The sequence below is a fragment of the Helicoverpa zea genome, chromosome 3 (genome assembly GCF_022581195.2).
Source record: "Helicoverpa zea isolate HzStark_Cry1AcR chromosome 3, ilHelZeax1.1, whole genome shotgun sequence".
Taxonomy (NCBI): domain Eukaryota; kingdom Metazoa; phylum Arthropoda; class Insecta; order Lepidoptera; family Noctuidae; genus Helicoverpa; species Helicoverpa zea.
Genome location: NC_061454.1, coordinates 740,343 through 762,636, shown reverse-complemented (window position 1 = coordinate 762,636; position 22,294 = coordinate 740,343). Strand labels below are relative to the sequence as shown.

Sequence of the window (22,294 nt, the reverse complement as noted above, 5' to 3'; positions counted from 1 at the left end):
ACATAGACGACCGTTTATTTAAATCACAACCGTAAACACAAAGCCGGAGTCTGCAAGTTAGTGATTGATTCACCCGTGCATCGGAGAGCACGTTAATGTCGGTCCTACGCCTGATCTCTCGTCTCTCGTCGGATTGCCGTCCCATCGGGTTATGAGAGTGAAGGAATAGTGATTGCACCTGTGTCTGCGCAAATGCTTGTGCACTATATTATGCATTATTATGGCGTCCACGGCCGCTGTTCTCATATTATAGTGCACGAGCATTTGCGCCTATTCCTTCACTGTCATAACCCAATTGTGCACTATAATATTATGTCCTGCGCAGTTGGCTGATCTCCTTACATCATCATCATGACTGACCTGTCTCCAGTTGCCGTCGCTGACGTTGGCGGCGAGTGCGATCTCCTTGCGCTTGCGGTTGCGCACCACCAGCCGCAGCTTGCTCTCGCGCAGCACCAGCGCCATGAATTGCTTTGGTTTTCCTTTGGAACCCTGTACGAATAACAACATTTTATTGATGGTTAAGGTTATATGGTGCACTTAAAAATGTTTACGTTCGTCCTTGATGGATCAGAGTTTTGGGCATCCAAAAAAGGAATGAGAAGCAGAAATGAGAATGTTGAAACTAAAGGGAAAATGTGAGGGGCAAAATTTTGTTATATTACGCGCATGTTTTGAGAAAGGGTGGAACACATGCCTTAACCAGTGTTTCCATGGAAGAATGGAGAGGAAGAGGAAGACCAAAGAAAAGACGGATGGATTTTCTGAGAGATGACTTGAATAAAAAGGGATTGCCATGAAATGCGATTCTTTAATATGGAGTATGGAGGTGGTGGTGTGGAGGGTATACACAGAAGCTGTTGGTGTTCCTTTGGTAAATAAATGCGGTGAGCAACTACATGTATATGTAAGGTTACCGGCGCCAGCAGCAGCAGGCCGTCAGTAGCAAAGGTGCGTATCTGAAGCGACAGCGCGAGGTCACGGCGCCGCGCGGGGGAGCGAGGGAGGCGCAGGTGCGCGTGGCTGTGTGCTGTGTCCCCGAACTTTACGGCGCCGGCCTCTACTGTGTACGATGATGTCTGTGGGAGATGCAATAGGTTGAAAGAAATCTGCTGTCAAACAAAATAAAAAAAAATACAGGAGAATATTTTAGGGAATGAAGATGTGTGACATAAAATGAAAAAAAAACCTAATTTTTTTTTTCTTTTAAGGGCACTTTCAAAAGCACGGTGCGGCAACATTGCAGCGCCGGTACGTCGAAAGCTCAACAACAGGACTGTTGCCGCACCGCGCTTTTTGTATGAAGTACCAAGAGGATCGTTTGTACGCTGTACGTCTAACGCAGCCGGCCGTCAGAAGTTGAAAGCGCCCTAAGTTTAAACGACGTGACGGTAGTAACGTCATATCTTCATGGTAATCATCATTTCGACATAGAACGTCCACTGTCCCTTTCGGTTGTAAGCAGCCTACGTCCAGCGCCTATCTCTGTTCTTTGCCAGATCGTTTGACCCTATTACATTTATTCATGTTTATCCACCCCAAAAATAATGAAAATATTGTAAGAAGTCAATCAAAAGCTCCTTCAATTTATCGACTTTGAATATATCCTTAGACTTTTTAAACACATTTATAATGCATGGGAAAATTCTTAAAATGCTATTGGAGTCTTTTGTGACCATTCCAAAGCTTTTGATTGCGTCCATCATGCTACACTTTTACACAAATTACGCTGTTATGGAGTCCAAAACGGAGCTCTAAACGTAATAGAATTCGTATTTGCAACGTAGATTGCAATGTGTAGATGTAAATGGTGCTAAATCGTCAGGCCTTCAAGTCAGCTGCACTACTAATTTGTATCAAATTTAATTTGTATATTGCAGTATAGGACAATATGCAATATTGACATAAAATTACAGTAAAAAATGATTCATGCAACCGTCCCTTTGAAGATGAGAGATGTATCATCTGCAAATAATACAACATCGCAGATATTTTTGAGGTGGTAAGATAGATCATTAATGTACACTAAGAATAAGAATGGACCTAATATAGAGCCCTGTGGCACGCCTATCTAGGCTAGACAATGTTTAAGGTTCTTCTAACCTAGAGACAGACATGTGTTGCTGGGGAGTTTGGTCCGCTGATGTGGAGGTCAAATAGGCAGTCGCTCCTTGTAAAACACTGGTACTACACCGCTACATCCGGTTAGACTGGAAGTTGACCCCAACATAGTTGGTAAAAAGCTTGGCAGGTGATGATGACACATAGTATTTTTGGTGTTACATATAACATATAAAGGAACAAGCATGTTTAGCTGTATAATAGCATGTTTATCTATTTAAAGAAAAACTTCCCAATAACCATGAATTGTATTTACATATCAAAGGAAGTAACTTCTAGATGTTTAATGAGTACAATAACAGAAGACATGAAGGATCCTACCTTAGTACATCAAGCACGGTCAGGCTCCTGGTGTAACGCTCGTGGTTCAGCGCTACCACTCCACGATACTGCTGTCTGAAGCCCTATTAGTCTGTACACTATAGAACATAAGTCATGTAGAACTGACCTTGGTACAGCCAGCATGGTCAGGCTGCTGGTGCAGCGCTCGTGGTTCAGCGCGAGGAGGCCGCGCGTGCGAGCCGTCCGCGCGGCCCAGGGCGGCCCCACTCCACGATATTGCCGTCTGTAGACCTATTAGCCTACACAACATAACATTCGTCAAGTTTTAAGTAGAAAAAGTAATGTAATGTCTGAATTGCATGCGGTTGGACGGGTCCGCTTAAATCGATGTGATGCTTTATTAAAAAGATTTTTTGAGACACAAGTTTACATCTTCAAAAGAAATTGTGACGCCTGAGTTTATTTCGATGTTTCTTCTCAAGATTGTTAGAAAGGAAATGCTGGCATTATCTTTAAATAATTAACATTTAATAGTGAAGTGGAGAGGTACACGGGAAAGCAGGTCATTTGGTCTTCGGTACCTAAATATGAAAAATCAAAAGGTATAAATTTGGGAGAACTTCTCATAGTTTATAAGTATTTTTCTTCAGATTTCAACAAAAAATTTGCACCTAGATCTGTTTTAAAGCACTAGGTACCTATGTATATTAGATAATATGCTTCATAACTCACTGCGCATCAACAATAAAATCCGCCAAGGTTCCTTTAAAAGCAATAAGCGGGACAGCCGCTTGGAGTGTCTCCCTGACTCCTCCGAGGAACATGCCGGCAGGTCTCGCGGGGAACGCGCTGCCCGGGAGCGAACCGCTGCCCAGTTGCTCCTCATCCACCCATAGTTCTAGCTGGAAGATACGAGGTAGATGAAGATTCTAGAATATTCTAAAGCTAAACAGATGTACTGTTAATGGTAAAACTGTGAACTGTTCATTTTGGAGATTAAGTTTAAGTCATTGAAGAAATAAATAGGGCCTTCAATTAGGTACCAGAATTTTTGATATTGCACACTTCTTTTTAGGGGCTTCGCACGATAGATGAAGCTAGATCGAAAATAAGTGTGAGTAAAGAAACTTTCACTCAGATAATATGAATACCTGTTTATGCATCCTAATGATCCTGACAGTATGCAACCTCCCATCATCGAACCTGGTGCCGTTGGTTCGCAACCGCATCTCGCCTTTACCAGCATCTGCTACCAGTTCTAATTCTCCTGCAGAACAATAAGGTTTAGGCCAACCTCGTAAATGCTTATATGCATACACTAGGAAGTTAATTCAGAAAACTGGCTATACTGCATTATATATGATGTGAAACATTTTTATTATTTACAGTATTATATACCTAATTATCTTCACACAAAGTACATAATTCACCAGCAACGACAGCAAATGCATTGTTGCTTGTCTTGGCTTGTTTGCTTATCTTCATTATCTGAGAACTCTTTGTCAGCAGCTTTACCATACATTGTAATATAGACTCTGTTACCTTTGCACACAAAGTTCAAATTGCCCTGCATGCACTAAACCTGCCATGAATTTGTATTAGGGCAGACAGAATATACAAGGTAAACTCACCAGCTTTCATTACCAGTGCGAAGTAATGCTTATCTCCATCATCAGTAAGCTCGTTGTCAACAGCCGGTGGCCGGTAAAGCAGCAGCCCGTCAGGAGCGTGGGTCCTGAAGGAGATGCCCAGGGAGGCCTTGCGACGGATGAGGGGGGATGGTAGCTCGATGTAGCCTGTGCCTTTGAGGATGGCTGAGCGGAGCGTCTGCAAGGAGTATGATGATTAGAACAGTACATACATATGTAATATGCAAAAGTACAAAAATAAATAAATGTTAGCAACTTTGATGCCAGATAACTTAATAAAAGTACCTACTTATGACAACTTACAAAATGACTATTTGGTACTTAACTTCGAGGAGTGAGAAGTATTGCCTCCTACTATTAAATAAGCAAAATGATTTCAGAACTACTGTCTAATTATCAACTACATTTTTTTTGCGAAACACTGTATTTTATAAAGTAATAATAAAACAAAGTCTAGACACTTACCCTCTCCCCACAGCGCGGCTCAACTCCAAACCTCGTGGGTGCATCCATGAGATCATAGCCCGCCCTGTCCACAGTAACAGCCCCGACGCAGCCCAGCAGCGGGCGCGGCGCGGGCCCCGGGGCCCCGGGGGGCGCGCCGCCGAGCCAGTAGCGGGCCCGCGCGAGGTCGGGCAGCGCGGCGGGGGCCTGCACGGGCGGCGCGGGGGACCCCAGCGTCTCCTCGCCGTTCACGCGCAGGCTGCCTGCCACAGGACCTCCTCAATACACTCAGTACGCACACACATCTCATCATCAACTCATTTATTGAATGAAGAAATATAGCTTGTCTGCTTTTTTATACCAACGAGGTGGCAATGTGGAAAAATAGTTATATAATGGCAAACGTGTTCGTTAAAAATATGGTAGGTAAGGGACACGAACCCTTAAGAACCAGTAGTCATTGTTAATGCCATTTGACTGGCTGTTGCTTGACACCCAGACGATACTTTGCACAAGTTAAGGTCACAAAAAAATCCTCAAGGGGTAATCAGAGAGCATTACATATATTATAATCATTATCCATGCTTAAAAGTCCAACGATGCGATCCTGAAAAAACATTGGATCCAGAAGGCTGGTTTTCAGTTAGGAAAAGTCTGATACTTCCATTTACATCCGCAGCAAAATCATGAAAATGAACTTATTTAACGATTTCTCATCTCATCATGAAATCTTCACAATCCTATCGCACATTACCTTTCTCCAGCTTGTTGCTGGCGAACACCCTGATGGCCTGCACATGCGCGGGCCTGCCGCCGCAGTGGCGCCCCGCCGCCGTGATCTGCAGCCGCGACCCGCCGTACTCCACCGTGAACACTACCCGACACTCGCGGAGTGTCACTGACACTGAACGGTTCTGCAAATTTTATATTGATGATGTGAGGTGCAGTTAAAACCAGTTTTCATATAGAGGACAGTTTGTACAAAAAAAATAATACGAAAAGTATAATTTCTACATCTCATTTGAAAGTTCAGCTAAATACGACTTAGTTACAAGACTAAACTTACAATTTGATGCACGTAAAGACGTAGGATCGGCATTCCCGTAGAGCACTGGGGCTTATTATTAGCACCAACTTCCAAAGATTTGTGTCTGTGATAGGCTAACTCAAACTCTAAATATTTTATTCAAACTTCGCCGCAAAACCGCACTTTTTGACATGCAAATTTTAGAGTCAGCCCCCTAAAAACGCCCACCCACAACCACATCCTATGTGTTTTTTTGCTGAGCAGAAGAAGTAATACATACATTAGCAGTATCCAACGCCATGAAGAGCAGTGCATCCTCGTCCCTGGTGCGGAAGGTGAAGGCGACGCTGAACTGCCTCCGGTCGGCGGGGCGGGCGCGGGAGCGGACCAGCTCCACGTAGCCCGCGCCGTTGAACCACACCATGGAGGGCTCGTCGCCGCGACCGCTGTACCATCTGACGGTAGGAGAATGAAGATATGATGAAGGTTTTTTGGACGATGAAGTGTGAATTTGTTTGGCAAAAATGATCTCGAAAAGGTGATAAAATGGATATTACCACACAAGTAATTTAGCCCAATGGTTAATGTAGAAATTCTATCTCTAGTTGACGAATCAACTGATAGTTAGATTATTGGGAACACCTGTTAAACGAGAACAGTTCCTACAGTGGGGAAAAGTTCAACTAATTTATTTTGATCAGGGTTTAGAATTAGAAATTCGCGTTAGTAACATTTTTCATGCAGTTGAGGGGATGCCATAATGTAAAGAAAATAATAATTATCTAATTCCGAATCCAGCTTGCGAAATATAGAGATCCTTTTCATCGATATCCTAATCTGACATACCTCGTCAGGCACAAAGGCCTTGTTTGAAAAGATTCGACACATAAAAACTTACCTCTGCGTACATCCCGTACACTGGGCCTCCTTCGGCTGCTGCACAAAGTTCCACAGCCCCACAGTCCTATCATCAGTATACAGCGCATGTACGCAAGCTGGCAGGCCGGCGCCGCCGCCGGGCCAGCCCAGCCACAGCTGTGACGGCTGCAGGCTACCGGCGGAGGCAGCGCTGGAGTTCGAAGCGGAGGTCAGGCTGTTAGCTGTAGAGGTGCTGCCGAGACGCTCGACACGAAGGTGTACTGTGTTCCATACTCTGGAGTGAAGAAGATTGTTGGTTTTAGTTTAATTTTAGAAGAGAAGAAAATGAAAATGTTCATAATTGTATTTATTTGCATTCCATAATTTACAGAGTAGGTGTTACAAAATGGCTTGGAGCTATATACAACTGAGGACCCTGTGGGGCACAGCAAAATAAAATTTATGTGAGTACAAAAGAATGATTTGAAGCCCATATCTGAAGGGGGAATAATGTGCCCCAATTCCCACCCTATGAGTACAGTTCTCATGTCGCCGGACTCCATCATTTAAGTTATAAATAGGGCTAGAAATCTCGCCGAACTATGCGTCATATCTGAACATAGTGCAATGTTATGTGCAGAAACCAATTTTAGGTTTCAGCTGGTGACAGGGTTAGGTGATATGGGCTATGTGGATATGGGCGGGATATCTTTATGTATCTCTACAGAGCAGTAGTACTGACCGTTCTATATCGACCCTGTAAGTGGTGTGGTCTGCGTCGTCGTGCGTGGCCTGCAGCAGCTCGGGGTGCAGGATGACGGCCTCGCCCGCCCCCAGCTGCCACGCCAGCCGCAGCTTGCTGTTCGCGACTGACAGCTTCATGTATCTCTCTGTTTCCTACAAGCATTTCAAGATGGTGATTACGAAAATTGTACGTTGAATACCAACCGCAAATTTAAAAATTGATGCCTTTAGAAATATGGTTCCTTTAACTAAAATAGCCTCACAATACTAAAGATACTAAACCTCACAGAACTCAAGCAATTGTTGGAATCTTTACCAAAATATTTTTCAATTTTTGGAAAACCATTTAAATAGATACTAGACAATAGATTTCTATTAACCAAAAAAACCACAAAAAGTCCGTAATATGTTATATACAAACCTGTGTATCATCACTGAGGAACAGCAGCGGTCCGTCCGACATCTTCCCGTCGAATGAGAGCGCGAGTGCGAGCCGCGACACGGCGGGCGACGCCGCCCACACCGCGTATGCGCGCGCGCAGCCCGCCGCCGACAGCGGGGGGGATGTGAGGGATACTGAGATCTGTGTTCAAAGAATGTTATGCTTTATTTATCACATTACATAGGGGAAGTACATAAGGAAGTACATAAGGAAGTCCATAAGGGTAGAACATATGGGAGTATGAAGGGAGAGGACATGGGGGTGTTCATAAAGATTTATATAAGCCTAGTACACACTGGCATCCAAAAACTCCAAAATCGTCAAACATGAAGACACAACTGACCATATGAGCTGCGGCGCCCCCCGGCGGCAGCATGCTGCCGTCTCAGCAGGGCAGACCGTAGGGTTAGTGATACTGATGATAACACATATAGACACTACTGACCGTATGAGCGGCATGCCTGGCTCTCTCCACCTGGTGCTGCAGCGCCAGCAGCGCGGGCGCGAGTGTGGCGCTGGCAGCAGCGTGCTGGCGGGCGCGGGCAGCCGCCGCCGCCGCCAGTGCCGCGGCCGTCTGATGATAACACATATAGACACTACTGACCGTATGAGCGGCATGCCTGGCTCTCTCCACCTGGTGCTGCAGCGCCAGCAGCGCGGGCGCGAGTGTGGCGCTGGCAGCAGCGTGCTGGCGGGCGCGGGCAGCCGCCGCCGCCGCCAGTGCCGCGGCCGTCTGATGATAACACATATAGACACTACTGACCGTATGAGCGGCATGCCTGGCTCTCTCCACCTGGTGCTGCAGCGCCAGCAGCGCGGGCGCGAGTGTGGCGCTGGCAGCAGCGTGCTGGCGGGCGCGGGCAGCCGCCGCCGCCGCCAGTGCCGCGGCCGTCTGATGATAACACATATAGACACTACTGACCGTATGAGCGGCATGCCTGGCTCTCTCCACCTGGTGCTGCAGCGCCAGCAGCGCGGGCGCGAGTGTGGCGCTGGCAGCAGCGTGCTGGCGGGCGCGGGCAGCCGCCGCCGCCGCCAGTGCCGCGGCCGTCTGATGATAACACATATAGACACTACTGACCGTATGAGCGGCATGCCTGGCTCTCTCCACCTGGTGCTGCAGCGCCAGCAGCGCGGGCGCGAGTGTGGCGCTGGCAGCAGCGTGCTGGCGGGCGCGGGCAGCCGCCGCCGCCGCCAGTGCCGCTGCCGTCTCAGCACCGCGCACTGTGTTGCCGCGGATTTGGGATACTGATGATAAGAATAGAGAGGGTGTTAATACTTTATGTTGTGTTAGCTAAAGTTATGACAATAGTCAATGATAACTCAATTGATCGGACAAGTACACGAGACAAGCCCATATCCCTCCACCACCTAAGAAAGATGACAAACAAAACGTTGCATGCTATAGACCGGTATCTTTACCACCAATGTTCTCCAAAATTATTGAAAAAAATATTTATAAAGCAATTGACACGTACTTCGAAAAACATAATCTATTTACACAAGAGCAAAAAGATTTCAGAAGGAACAAATCAATCAATATGGCTATTCATGATCTTTCAAAACCATTATATTGCAATATAGAAAATCAAACTCCTACTGCTACGCTATACATGGACATGACTGAAGCCTTCAATTATGTCCATCACCAAACCCTTCTTGACAAATTATATGACCATGGAGTTAGAGGTCCACAAATTATTGAAATACTTAACTGACAAATATCAAAGAGTAGAAATAGCATACGCCCAATAAGCAAAACAGTTAAAAACGACCCTTCAGATTACAGGAAAGTTATGGTGTGCCTCAAGGAAGCGTTTTAGGGCCGCTTCTTTTTCTAATCTACATTAATGACTTCCTAAAATCAATAGAAGATACAATGAAGATGAAACCATCCCTTTAAAACGTAACCTATAACCGTTTTGGTTTAGGAATATTACCATAACAGTGTAACAAGCAGATGATCAAACCGATACATTTTTTTACTATTTTTATTCTCGGCTGTGTTTTTATGTGTACATAAACTGTTAAATAAATAAATAAGGTTTTAATCTTAAATTACGAAATGCCAAGCGCAAAAAGTATGGCCATCTTATTCAAAGTCAAAAATCTCACCATGCTCCTGCGCAGCTCCTAACGCCGTATCCCCATGTCTTTGCAACTCCGTCAGCTGTCTCCTCAGATGGTACCGCACCCGCCTCCTCAGCTCACTGGCCTCATCATACAGGACCCTGGTGCTGGCGAACACCCGGTCGGCCTGGTCGTTGGCGGCCGTGAGGGTCGGGAGTACGGTGGCGCGGGGCCGGCCGCTGAGCTCGCGCTCCTGCCAGCCGAGGCCGCGGAGTACTACGCTCACCACGTCAGCACCGCGGCGGAGGTGTTCTAGTTGGCTGCGGAGTTCTAGGAGCGAAAAGAGGATTTGAAATGGCATTCACAAAAAGAGGACATGCTGATAATGTACATTTGTCAAAATGTGTTTTTATTAATTTAACAAATATCTGCTGTTATTATGAGTATGGGGAAGTTTAAGTAACGGGTAAGGAAAGGCACTCGTGCGCACCCTTTGATACTGGACATAGTACCTACTGATTTGAAAAAATATGGAAAACACTTTTATCAACCTTAATGGCTTCCCAATAAATAAATACAAGATCTACCGGAGAATTCAAGACACATACAAAATGGTCTATTACTCAAAGGACTTACCATCAGCCTTAGCCAGTACAGCAGCGCCTCTCTTCTTCAAATCCTCAGAGGTATTCTTGCCCTTAGCAGCACTATGCGCCATGGGCACGTTGCCCTGAGCCAGCGACGTGGCTGCGGCCGCCGCCTTGCTGGCCGCGTCGGCGGCGGCAGCCGCTTCTTTCACTTGCGTCGCCACGTGGGACCATGCTTGAGCTGCTGATACTCCTAGCGATGCTGCGGCTCGACTGCCCGCGAACAGGCTGGGAGGAAAAAGTTAGTGTTATTGTTAAAATTATTATTTGTTTACTGTACTACAAAAGGTTAAACGTACGTTCGTCACGTGTTTAACCTCCACAATCAGAGACATTTAATGATTACTAAGTCACTCCTTAGTGACAGAATGTCATACAAATCCTTCACTAAGGAATGGCTTAAGTAACCATTAAATGACTCTGAGTGGGGAGGTAAGAAAATATTATAAATTTGGAAAATTTTCGTTCTAAATTATGGTGTTTGTAGTAGTGAGCCTTTTGCTTCGAGTAACGTCCATTTACATCGACGATTGGGACTTGACACCTCATTAATATTCATTGAACATTCCGAATGATTTGAATGTGAAAAAAAATAGTTCCCAAACTATAGCAGGATAAGTCACTCAATTTCCTTCTACATGACTCATCCCGAAAATTGCTTCTTGTCACAATTACGTCGATTTGTTAAGAAAGTCAAAAGACACTTTGGTCTTACATCCTCACCTTTTATATTCTTTGGCTTTAACCCCCAACTCCGTGACATGTTTCTCAACAGCTTCCAGATACTTCTGTTTATAAACTGGCGTCAGATTATACAGGATGCCCTCCTTCTCCTCCGCAGCCAGGGTCAGGACTGCCAGCTCGGCGGCCAGGGTCGGGAACTTGATGCCCAGGGTCTGCGCTTGCAGGAGCGAGGACCGGATCTCGTCGGTGATGTTGTTCGCTGATAGCGTTGTTATGTCCTGAGGGTGAAGAATGGTAAAATGATACAGGTATATCCTAGGTGTAAGATACATAGTTTAGCAAAAAGGTATCTTCTAGTTTGGGTGGTGGATAGATCAGACCTTAACTTGATTGCTTTTATTAAAATAAAAAATATTGCTAAATGAGGTGAAAAAATGTAGAACCATTCTCGATTTATATTATGCCATTCTTTATTCAACCATTTAGGTTTGTTTGATTGAATATACATACCCAAATGCCGTATTTTGAAAGACCTACAATCCTCGACCTGATATCTCCAGTTTTTCTACCAGTTCCTATAAGTCTGCTGGCTTCATCTGCCTACCAATTCTTAGGAAAAAACTACCTACCTCCAACACAAGCCGGCACCTCAACCCAATATCCCTGACAGCAGCCAGCCGTGGCTTCACCCTCTCCTTCAAGGCCGTCACGGTATCATCAGCCTTCCACACGGTTTCCGCCAGCTTCTGAAGGTCAGCAGCCTTGAGCTCCCAGGTGTCGAGCGCTGACCGGAGTGAGGAGAGACGGCGGTATGTATCTTGGAGACGGTAGTTGCGTTCCTGAACTGATGTTGATTGGAGATGTGCCTGCAATTCGGGGGAGTTGGTTAGAGACATTGAAAATAGAATTTTAGGAAGACAGAAAAGGTTCCTCTCATGTCCTACTATCAACGGTAAATAAAAAAAATAAAAAAAAATATATGGTCAAATGTAGCAAGAGTAACGATTTTCACTTTCAACTTTTTGGAATAAAAAATTACCATTTAAAAAATCATCCTGAAATTACGCAGTCCTGTCATCATAATTTTACAACGATTGTAAATAACTCACCGCATCAAATACATCATTAGCCCCCGTCACGTAATCGATCAGCTTCAAGTCTTTAATCTGCCTCAACAAATGTTTCGCCTCCTTCAGCGCTCTGTGCGCACTCAGATGCTTCTCTCCTCTCGCGAACTCATCTAATGCTTCCACCTGCTCACTGATCTGTCTCCTGATCTTCAGAACCTCTTCCAAAGCACTCATACTCTCCAGGCTCAAGTAATCAGCCTCTTTCTCCCGTCGTTTAGCTTCTGATTTCAAGGCGTTAGCCTCAGTAAAGACCCTATGTTCCATATCTTCTAACTGTCCAAGTCTATCTTCTAAGTTTTTGGAATGTTCTAGATTATTCTTTAGATGGTTGAGACTAGATTGGAATGTGGTGGTGTTGTGGGAGAACTCTCGGAGGGCGGCGAAAGGTTTTGGTATGCGTGACAGTTCTGTTGGGTCGGCTTTGGTGCGTAACTCTGAGGTTAGGGCCTCGACTGAATCTAGGAGTGTTAGTGTGCAGTTGTCACACGCTGTAAGGAGAATTTACAAGTTAATATGGGGTAGTTGTGTGCATGTAATAACGAAAAACTGTCTTGTACAGCACTTTTTCACGCCAAAATTACAAATCCATCTACCTAAATCCAAACCAAATCCTGAAATCTTGAATGGACCCAGTTCTACGATATTGTTCGTAGAAATGCCGTGACATTCGGTAAACATCCTCCTTATCCCACATTATTCCAATGCCAGAGATAGCTTCTACTATGATTTACAATAATTCAGCACAACTTTATTTATTCACTATATCCTTGTCATTGTAACCATTTCATTAACACGCTTCTATTAGCTTCGCTTGTAACTATGTATGTAAGAAAATTTTGGAATATTAATTTGCTTCCCGGTCTTCGATTAGGATAAAATTTTGCAAACGCTCTGAGTTCTAATGACAATACAGGACATGATTTCTGTCTGGTTGGGTAATCGATGTGTGATATTAAATTGTAATTGGAAAGTATGTTTTTTTAGTTCTATTGCATTTTTGGTAGCATAAGCAATCTTATCAGAGATTTAAATAATCGAAATCTTATTGGTGAATATTACTAGATAAGATATTCCGGGATAAGATATGAACATTAACCAGTTCACTGACCGCGATGTAGACACAACAGTTAAACAATGGGTATGTATCACATATGATATGACTCATGGGACTGGATGTTCTTAAAACACAATTTATTTTTTATCGTCAGTCGTATTTTGTGAGTGTTGGTCTAGTGACTAAGTACTTAATGTAATTTGTGGTGCGGACAAACAAAGTTTTTAACAAAATGAGCAGCAACGTCAGTGATAGTACGACGCAGGCAGAAGGTGATCAAACAAACCCAAACACCCAGTTGGTGAGAATGATTTGCCAAGATTTGCATTCTTATGACATAGTGAACTTCACTGGTTTTCATAACTTTGTCAACAAATGTATGCCAAATTACACTTTACCGTCCAAGCGAGGCGTCTTGGAAAAACTCATTCCTGAAGAATACAACAAAGAAAAAATTAAGTTGAAAGAAAACTTGAAATCAGTGGATGACTTAGCCGTCTCAGTAGAAGTTTGGAAGTCGCTCTACGGTCAGGCAGATCCTACTAAGATGTGGAGTCTGACCATTCATTTTATTCATCAGGACCAATATGTTCACATTTGAACAGAAAGAAAATGCAACGGAAATCGCAAAAGAAATTAAAGCAGCTCTAATTGCTTGGGAAATTCTAGATAAAGTTGTGTGTTTTGTTATACAGAAAGTTCACGTAGATGAACCGTACCTCCAATTGGCAGTTACAAAAGAATTGAAGATACCACACGTGTACTGTGCTGCTTCTGCGATAAACCAAGTAGTGCAAGACGGCTTGCAATACATTTATGTAACCAAAGAGTTCCCAAAAAGATACACACAGTTATTAAAATTTACGAGAAACTCTGAATATGTTTTTTCATGGCACCAGTATTATACTGATTTGCAAAACTTAAGGCCGAGTGCTGAAAGAGCCCGTTCTGAGATGAACGGCAAAGATTACAGTGACCTTATTGAATGCCTTCAAATTCTAAAACACTTTGAAATTTGGACTAACACTATGTCCGGTATGCATTACACAAATTTGTCTAAACTCTTAATATCACTCAATTGCTAAAATGTGAAATAAAAAACTGTAGCGCTTCTACTGATATGGTAAAAGAATTTAAACAAATAATCTTTAAAGCATTTCAGTCAAATTTTGAAAGGAATGATCACAAGTTTGCAGAGAAGGCCAGTTTTATGGATCCCACATACAAAGGGATATTAAACATTTATACTCCAAATGGTGTCATGGATTTTGGGTATATCACCATAACTGATGAATTGTACCAACGTGTGATATCAATAAAACAGGATGCAGGTACACAATCTTTGCGAAACATTCCCGATCTACAGACACCCGGACCATCATCTTCTCACAGCGTCACAGTGGACCAGGCAGTACCGCGTTTAATTTTTGTAATTTTATATTAAAGATTTTTTTTTTACTTCAATCCACTACCTTTGAAATATCTCCTACCGAAATTTTATTTAAAATTAATATGGGCTCCTGGGCTATTAATCCTGCCAGCCTCCTGGGCACGCTCCCAGTTGACAGCGATGGGGATGAATTTTTTGACGCTTTTTAGTTGTTTGTTTTACTAGGATAGTTTTTGATATTTATTGTAAATATGTATTGTAAATATCTATGTAATTAAATGAATGTTAAGGAGTAAATTAATATGACTTCGTGAAATACATACGTCTACAGCCATCTTCATCCATGTACGTTCTATACGGCCTGCACTGGTCGCACCGCGCGCCAGTCGCGAAGTCCCGGCAGCGGCAGCGTCCGGCCGCGTCGCAGTGCGGCGAGTGACTGCCGGCCGCGTGGCAGCCGCACGACACGCACGCGCCGCCCGCGCGCCGGTACCCGCCCGCGCACGCGGCGCACTCCGGCCCTGTGTAGCCTGCGGGGTGCCGCGTATTGTACATAGTCGGAACTTCCATAGCTAAAGCTTATAATTAAATTAATATATAATTATAAAACAAAATATCTTTGTTCTCTCAATAGGTATTTTCGTTCAAGGGTTATCGAGCAATCAAAAAAGTTACTTATAATCTATTTGAGTTTATCTTTTGAATTACAGACATCTAATTAATAAAAAAGACCAAGAGTTACATCTGGGAAAAAAGTTACTTTCGAATAAATACTTAACTACTAAATAACTTGAATTAACTAACTAATAAACATTATTCATAAAAACCTTAAATTGCTTAAAAATCTTAGAGGTACTTAATTTTAGTCACCAATCTTAGCTAAAACCTTGAATCTCTACTCTTTCCACGTCATAATCATCATCAGCAAGACACCATCTAAGACCGCCACAACTCACCAGGTTTACACAAACACTGCACCTTCCCATGATGCACGACGCATGCGTCGGCGAAGTTACGCGCTCTCTCGGGACACGGGCACGCCTGGCACCCGCCCGGGGCCCCCGGGGACCCGTAGTGTCCCGCCGCGCACGACGCACAGCGGGGCCCGCCCGTGCCCATAGTGCAGTTCTGTAGGGGGAGGACATTGGGGATTAATTTTACTCGAAGGGTAAATTGACACCAAAAGTGCGAATAAAGTTTTCGCAAATTCATGAAACTTTTGAATACTAATACATTATGGGCTTTAATCGACCGCCGAAAGAGAGTTTGACTGATTTGTGACTGTCCCGATAATAATAGCGTCAAATCACTTTCTATTTTTTTTCTACAGTTTCTGTTATATTGTAACTTCAAATAGTAACAGGACGCTAAAGCAAATATAGTTCCTAGTATTTCCATAAATAATTATCCAATATGTCCCAATACTAACCAAACACTCCCCCGTCTCAGGATGGCACTCCGTCGCCCTGCCGTTACACATACAAGGCTGGGCGTCCCCCTCCAAGCTGATGACGATAGTGCCAGCCACCGTAGCCATGTGGACGGCGGGGGCTGGCAGCCAGTAGCCCGGGGCTGGCGTCTGGCACGAGCTGGCGGAGTAGCCACGGGGACAGTCGCACAGTTCCACGCCTAAAGCTGGTTCTGAACGGCTGAGGCCGGGGATGGCTGTGTCCAGGGATACGTTTAGAAGCCTGTGGGAAAGTTTTGGATATTTACTTCTTTTTGAAGATTTAGGAGGTTCTATTTTTTTGTTCTCAGGTGTTGTTTTTTATATATGTTTGTTAGTAAAAAAACTATCATTGTTAGGTATAGTTTTTATCGTATTTTCATAAGCAGCGACAAATAGCGTAGGTACATTAAAAGTAGGTAAGGGGGTAAGAACGAATTTGCAAATTTTTGAACCCAGAAAGCCGGACACGATTCTTAGTGAAATAGCACTTGGTGGTGATTCCTGGTGAAATGGGACTTGTTTGTACTGGGGCTAGTTCTATGAACACTTACAGCGCATGCACGTGCTCGGTCCTGGTGGGCGCGCGCGTGGTGAGGCGGATGAGCAGCTTGTCCAGCGCGCGCAGCGCCAGCATCAGCGCCGAGCGCGACGCGCGCCCGCCGCCACGCACGTGCCACAGCGACTCGTGCAGGCGGACCGAGTGGCTGCCGTGTGTACCGGGGCTAGTGCTATGAACACTTACAGCGCATGCACGTGCTCGGTCCTGGTGGGCGCGCGCGTGGTGAGGCGGATGAGCAGCTTGTCCAGCGCGCGCAGCGCCAGCATCAGCGCCGAGCGCGACGCGCGCCCGCCGCCACGCACGTGCCACAGCGACTCGTGCAGGCGGACCGAGTGGCTGCCGTGTGTACCGGGGCTAGTGCTATGAACACTTACAGCGCATGCACGTGCTCGGTCCTGGTGGGCGCGCGCGTGGTGAGGCGGATGAGCAGCTTGTCCAGCGCGCGCAGCGCCAGCATCAGCGCCGAGCGCGACGCGCGCCCGCCGCCACGCACGTGCCACAGCGACTCGTGCAGGCGGACCGAGTGGCTGCCGTGTGTACCGGGGCTAGTGCTATGAACACTTACAGCGCATGCACGTGCTCGGTCCTGGTGGGCGCGCGCGTGGTGAGGCGGATGAGCAGCTTGTCCAGCGCGCGCAGCGCCAGCATCAGCGCCGAGCGCGACGCGCGCCCGCCGCCACGCACGTGCCACAGCGACTCGTGCAGGCGGACCGAGTGGCTGCCGTGTGTACCGGGGCTAGTGCTATGAACACTTACAGCGCATGCACGTGCTCGGTCCTGGTGGGCGCGCGCGTGGTGAGGCGGATGAGCAGCTTGTCCAGCGCGCGCAGCGCCAGCATCAGCGCCGAGCGCGACGCGCGCCCGCCGCCACGCACGTGCCACAGCGACTCGTGCAGGCGGACCGAGTGGCTGCCGTGTGTACCGGGGCTAGTGCTATGAACACTTACAGCGCATGCACGTGCTCGGTCCTGGTGGGCGCGCGCGTGGTGAGGCGGATGAGCAGCTTGTCCAGCGCGCGCAGCGCCAGCATCAGCGCCGAGCGCGACGCGCGCCCGCCGCCACGCACGTGCCACAGCGACTCGTGCAGGCGGACCGAGTGGCTGCCGTGTGTACCGGGGCTAGTGCTATGAACACTTACAGCGCATGCACGTGCTCGGTCCTGGTGGGCGCGCGCGTGGTGAGGCGGATGAGCAGCTTGTCCAGCGCGCGCAGCGCCAGCATCAGCGCCGAGCGCGACGCGCGCCCGCCGCCACGCACGTGCCACAGCGACTCGTGCAGGCGGACCGAGTGGCTGCCGTGTGTACCGGGGCTAGTGCTATGAACACTTACAGCGCATGCACGTGCTCGGTCCTGGTGGGCGCGCGCGTGGTGAGGCGGATGAGCAGCTTGTCCAGCGCGCGCAGCGCCAGCATCAGCGCCGAGCGCGACGCGCGCCCGCCGCCACGCACGTGCCACAGCGACTCGTGCAGGCGGACCGAGTGGCTGCCGTGTGTACCGGGGCTAGTGCTATGAACACTTACAGCGCATGCACGTGCTCGGTCCTGGTGGGCGCGCGCGTGGTGAGGCGGATGAGCAGCTTGTCCAGCGCGCGCAGCGCCAGCATCAGCGCCGAGCGCGACGCGCGCCCGCCGCCACGCACGTGCCACAGCGACTCGTGCAGGCGGACCGAGTGGGTACCGTTTATTCCGGGATTTGTCTGTAGTAAAAAATATATTCGCTTTTGCTGTAGGTCGAAAATTGCCTTAATAACTATTACTATATTTATAAAGTTCTGGTGTCAACAGCATGCGCCCTCTGTCCACCGCCGCCGTCACCGGCACGTCACCGATTACGAAATGACGGCGCCGATTTAGCGATACGTGCATTTACTGCCGTGTGTCCACAGCACAGCCACTAAACTCGGCCTGAAAAACTCTCGTCCTCGGCGCCGCGCCGGTCTGGTAACGGTGGCAGTTGATCCGATAGACGGCCTTACACCAATTTCACACGTGCGGATTTTCCGCAGTAGTTGTTGCAGTGTAGTTGTTTGCATTTGCGCGTATTTGTGACACCGTTAGTAGTAGGGCTGGGTAACGTCAGTTTTTTCGCTCATAAAATCCCTTCACTTGAAGACTGTTGCAGAGACACGAGAGACGGGTATACGAGAGTATAGTATTTTCCATTATGTTTTGGTTTGAAATAGTAATTAAAGGTGGTCAGGCGCGACAAACCCTGCTTAAATATATATTTATCAAAAACATCAAAAAAACAGCCAAAGTATAAAATTATTAATTCTCTCTCACCTCAAAATACTCCAACACAATACTCTTCGTGTACAGCCTAACGAGCGGGAACCTCTTGATGACGTCATGACTGAGCTCCACTCCCCCCTCCTCTTCGACGCGGAACCGCAGGGATCCCCCGTATGACGTCACGCGGTCCCCCACAAACCGCTTGTCTAGTTCCACGTACACGGGGACCGGAGGCCAAGGGAGAGTGATAGTGGGGTCAGGAGTGTGTGTGTGGATGGCTAGGAGAGAGTCTTGGTCCATCTGTGGGAGAAAATAAGAGATATGTACTTCTGTTATGTAATAAATAAATACACTAGAAAGTAAATAGTAGATACCGACTACAATGCAATACAGTCGTGTTTATGCAAGTAGGTATGTATATTTTTTCATGACTCCATTTTTATAACTTTGGAGTCCAATCACTCACCGTAGTGATGACATCCTGTGCCGGGCGCTGCAGCGTGACATGCAGCGGCGCGGCGGCATGCAGCGCGGCGCGGGACAGCGTCGCCTGTGTACACGCGGTGCAGCCCGACGGGTTGTGACAGGCAGCTGTAGGGAACTCACCGTAGTGATGACATCCTGTGCCGGGCGCTGCAGCGTGACATGCAGCGGCGCGGCGGCATGCAGCGCGGCGCGGGACAGCGTCGCCTGTGTACACGCGGTGCAGCCCGACGGGTTGTGACAGGCAGCTGTAGGGAACTCACCGTAGTGATGACATCCTGTGCCGGGCGCTGCAGCGTGACATGCAGCGGCGCGGCGGCATGCAGCGCGGCGCGGGACAGCGTCGCCTGTGTACACGCGGTGCAGCCCGACGGGTTGTGACAGGCAGCTGTAGGGAACTCACCGTAGTGATGACATCCTGTGCCGGGCGCTGCAGCGTGACATGCAGCGGCGCGGCGGCATGCAGCGCGGCGCGGGACAGCGTCGCCGTACACGCGGTGCAGCCCGACGGGTTGTGACAGGCAGCTGTAGGGAACTCACCGTAGTGATGACATCCTGTGCCGGGCGCTGCAGCGTGACATGCAGCGGCGCGGCGGCATGCAGCGCGGCGCGGGACAGCGTCGCCTGTGTACACGCGGTGCAGCCCGACGGGTTGTGACAGGCAGCTGTAGGGAACTCACCGTAGTGATGACATCCTGTGCCGGGCGCTGCAGCGTGACATGCAGCGGCGCGGCGGCATGCAGCGCGGCGCGGGACAGCGTCGCCGTACACGCGGTGCAGCCCGACGGGTTGTGACAGGCAGCTGTAGGGAACTCACCGTAGTGATGACATCCTGTGCCGGGCGCTGCAGCGTGACATGCAGCGGCGCGGCGGCATGCAGCGCGGCGCGGGACAGCGTCGCCGTACACGCGGTGCAGCCCGACGGGTTGTGACAGGCAGCTGTAGGGAACTCACCGTAGTGATGACATCCTGTGCCGGGCGCTGCAGCGTGACATGCAGCGGCGCGGCGGCATGCTGCGCGGCGCGGGATAGCGTCGCCTGTGTACACGCGGTGCAGCCCGACGGGTTGTGACAGGCAGCTGTAGGGAACTCACCGTAGTGATGACATCCTGTGCCGGGCGCTGCAGCGTGACATGCAGCGGCGCGGCGGCATGCAGCGCGGCGCGGGACAGCGTCGCCTGTGTACACGCGGCCGCGCGTCCGAAGCAGAAGCACGCGGTGCAGCCCGATGGGTTGTGAGCAGAGAGACCGAAGGTACCCGAGAGACAGGCGTCGCATTTCTCGCCAACTACGTTTTCCTGGGAAATTGTATAATGGGAAAGTATTTAAAGGTGAATTCTTATAGCACACATAAAACTGCACGTCTTTTTCTTATTTACATGACACACCGCCGCGGTAGGCCGAGGTCTAGTAATGTTGAAATGATAATGACATATAATTGGTTCTCACCTTACAATTACATCGTCCCCACTCGTCACAAGGACACAGTCCGTCGTCACAGTCCCTCGTGCCGGGCGCGTGGCACTGACACGGGCGGCACTTCGGCCCGTAGTGCCCCGCCGCGCACTGCTCGCAAGTGCCGCCCGCCCAGCCCGCGCGGCACTTGCATTCCCCTGTGTGCCCGTCGCATATGTCTGGGGAGGTAGGTTTTGGTTATATAAATGTTACGAATTAATGCGATACTTAAGTAAGTCTCTGTTTAAAGTTAACCACTTTGAATCCAAGACTAGTTTGCCAGTATGATGCATTCTATCATCTGTCAGCAATTATTTGCTCTTCTTTTAAAGGGATCTTTTTGGAAGACTACATAAAAATGAGAAGTTGGAACAAACTTGCCTAAAAGTAACTTCTAGGTGTTTTTGGAAGTATGTAGATAAAGTTGAAGGTGGAACAGCCATGCCAAACACTTCCATATTTACTCGCGACTGAAAGACTCCGAGGATGTAAGGCTGATCTTGGTGATCCATGAACATCACTTACTAGACACAGCCCCAGCTCCACAGCTGCAGGGCCGGCAAGTATTGCCGACGGCCCAGTAGCCGCGCGCGCACTGCCTGCACCCTGCACCCATGGACCCGCCCGGGCACACGCAGCGCCCGCTGTGCGGCGAGCACACCTTGCCGTCGGAGCAGCTTGGACATGCTGGAATAAATTGGACATTAAAATCTGTTTAATACGACAATTTGGTAGCTTAATACATTTTTCAAACATGAAATAACACTCTCCAAAAGGAGTAGAAAAGATATGAGCTTGGAAACAATATGATAGCCTACATTAGACAAAGCTAAATCTCCTAATTAATTAAGCATAAATGAAGAGTCCAATCCAAAACCAAAACTCACGTAAACAGCCAGCAGGTCCGAACCCATAGTACCCCGACAGACAGGTATCACAGTGCGCGCCGCCCACTCCGTCGGCGCACGCGCAGGCGCCGGTCTCCGGGTCGCAGGCCGACGCGCCCGGGCCGCACGCGCAGCGCCGACAACCACCCAGTTTTAGGCCCCAGTAACCTTCCTGGAAATAATGAAGAGTTTAGAATTGTGTTTTAATTAAATAAACGATAAAGAAATTCCGTTTTTTCTGTCCTAGTAAATATGACATTTTCTTCCAATGTCTCTATGTGGGTACATAAATAAAAGCCCCTGTACAGCGTAGTAAAAAATTCTTTGATAACTGTATTATTGATTAAATTATGTCATAGATTAAATGGGTTCTATAGCATAATTTTGTCAGTAATAATTTTCGGTCCTATTTTTCGGAAAAGATTAACTTTAATTTCATCCGGCCTCATTAGTTTGAAGCTTGGGAACTATTAAATAGTCCCCAAGGAATATCATGATAGCCCATTAAATTCAATTTATATTCCTCTCTGTAAACCAACCTCGTAAATGTTTTCATAACACAAACCCATTGAATGACATTAATAGTAGTATAGCATAGTAACCCAAATGTCTAATCTAAAATTGATCGTATCTTGAAATCTGTCTGTCTGTCTGTTTATCGAAATCCATCAATTTTACGTCCTATTG

At 47.5% G+C, this 22,294-nt stretch overlaps 1 protein-coding gene across 1 annotated transcript in view; it reads right to left on the bottom strand.

Annotated features, from left to right (window-relative positions):
- Positions 1-22,294, bottom strand: part of LOC124645704 (laminin subunit alpha-1-like) — a 73,394-nt gene that overhangs the window by 3,286 nt on the left and 47,814 nt on the right. Inside the window, exons 3-35 of the mRNA XM_047185559.1 lie at positions 21,608-21,779; positions 21,246-21,407; positions 20,715-20,899; positions 20,360-20,563; positions 19,669-19,889; positions 19,249-19,513; positions 18,834-19,082; positions 18,072-18,247; positions 17,690-17,842; positions 17,308-17,460; positions 16,937-17,078; positions 16,544-16,887; positions 15,972-16,233; positions 15,499-15,670; positions 14,866-15,072; positions 12,078-12,586; positions 11,598-11,834; positions 11,008-11,246; positions 10,274-10,512; positions 9,683-9,967; positions 8,013-8,815; positions 7,547-7,708; positions 7,124-7,278; positions 6,422-6,676; positions 5,804-5,978; positions 5,251-5,410; positions 4,518-4,759; positions 4,035-4,230; positions 3,555-3,670; positions 3,136-3,305; positions 2,570-2,702; positions 918-1,079; positions 361-492 (exon numbers count right to left, since the gene is read on the bottom strand). Of these exons, the coding sequence (XP_047041515.1) occupies positions 361-492; positions 918-1,079; positions 2,570-2,702; positions 3,136-3,305; positions 3,555-3,670; positions 4,035-4,230; positions 4,518-4,759; positions 5,251-5,410; positions 5,804-5,978; positions 6,422-6,676; positions 7,124-7,278; positions 7,547-7,708; positions 8,013-8,815; positions 9,683-9,967; positions 10,274-10,512; positions 11,008-11,246; positions 11,598-11,834; positions 12,078-12,586; positions 14,866-15,072; positions 15,499-15,670; positions 15,972-16,233; positions 16,544-16,887; positions 16,937-17,078; positions 17,308-17,460; positions 17,690-17,842; positions 18,072-18,247; positions 18,834-19,082; positions 19,249-19,513; positions 19,669-19,889; positions 20,360-20,563; positions 20,715-20,899; positions 21,246-21,407; positions 21,608-21,779 (7,437 nt within the window). The remainder of the gene's footprint in view (positions 1-360; positions 493-917; positions 1,080-2,569; positions 2,703-3,135; positions 3,306-3,554; positions 3,671-4,034; positions 4,231-4,517; positions 4,760-5,250; positions 5,411-5,803; positions 5,979-6,421; positions 6,677-7,123; positions 7,279-7,546; positions 7,709-8,012; positions 8,816-9,682; positions 9,968-10,273; positions 10,513-11,007; positions 11,247-11,597; positions 11,835-12,077; positions 12,587-14,865; positions 15,073-15,498; positions 15,671-15,971; positions 16,234-16,543; positions 16,888-16,936; positions 17,079-17,307; positions 17,461-17,689; positions 17,843-18,071; positions 18,248-18,833; positions 19,083-19,248; positions 19,514-19,668; positions 19,890-20,359; positions 20,564-20,714; positions 20,900-21,245; positions 21,408-21,607; positions 21,780-22,294) is intronic.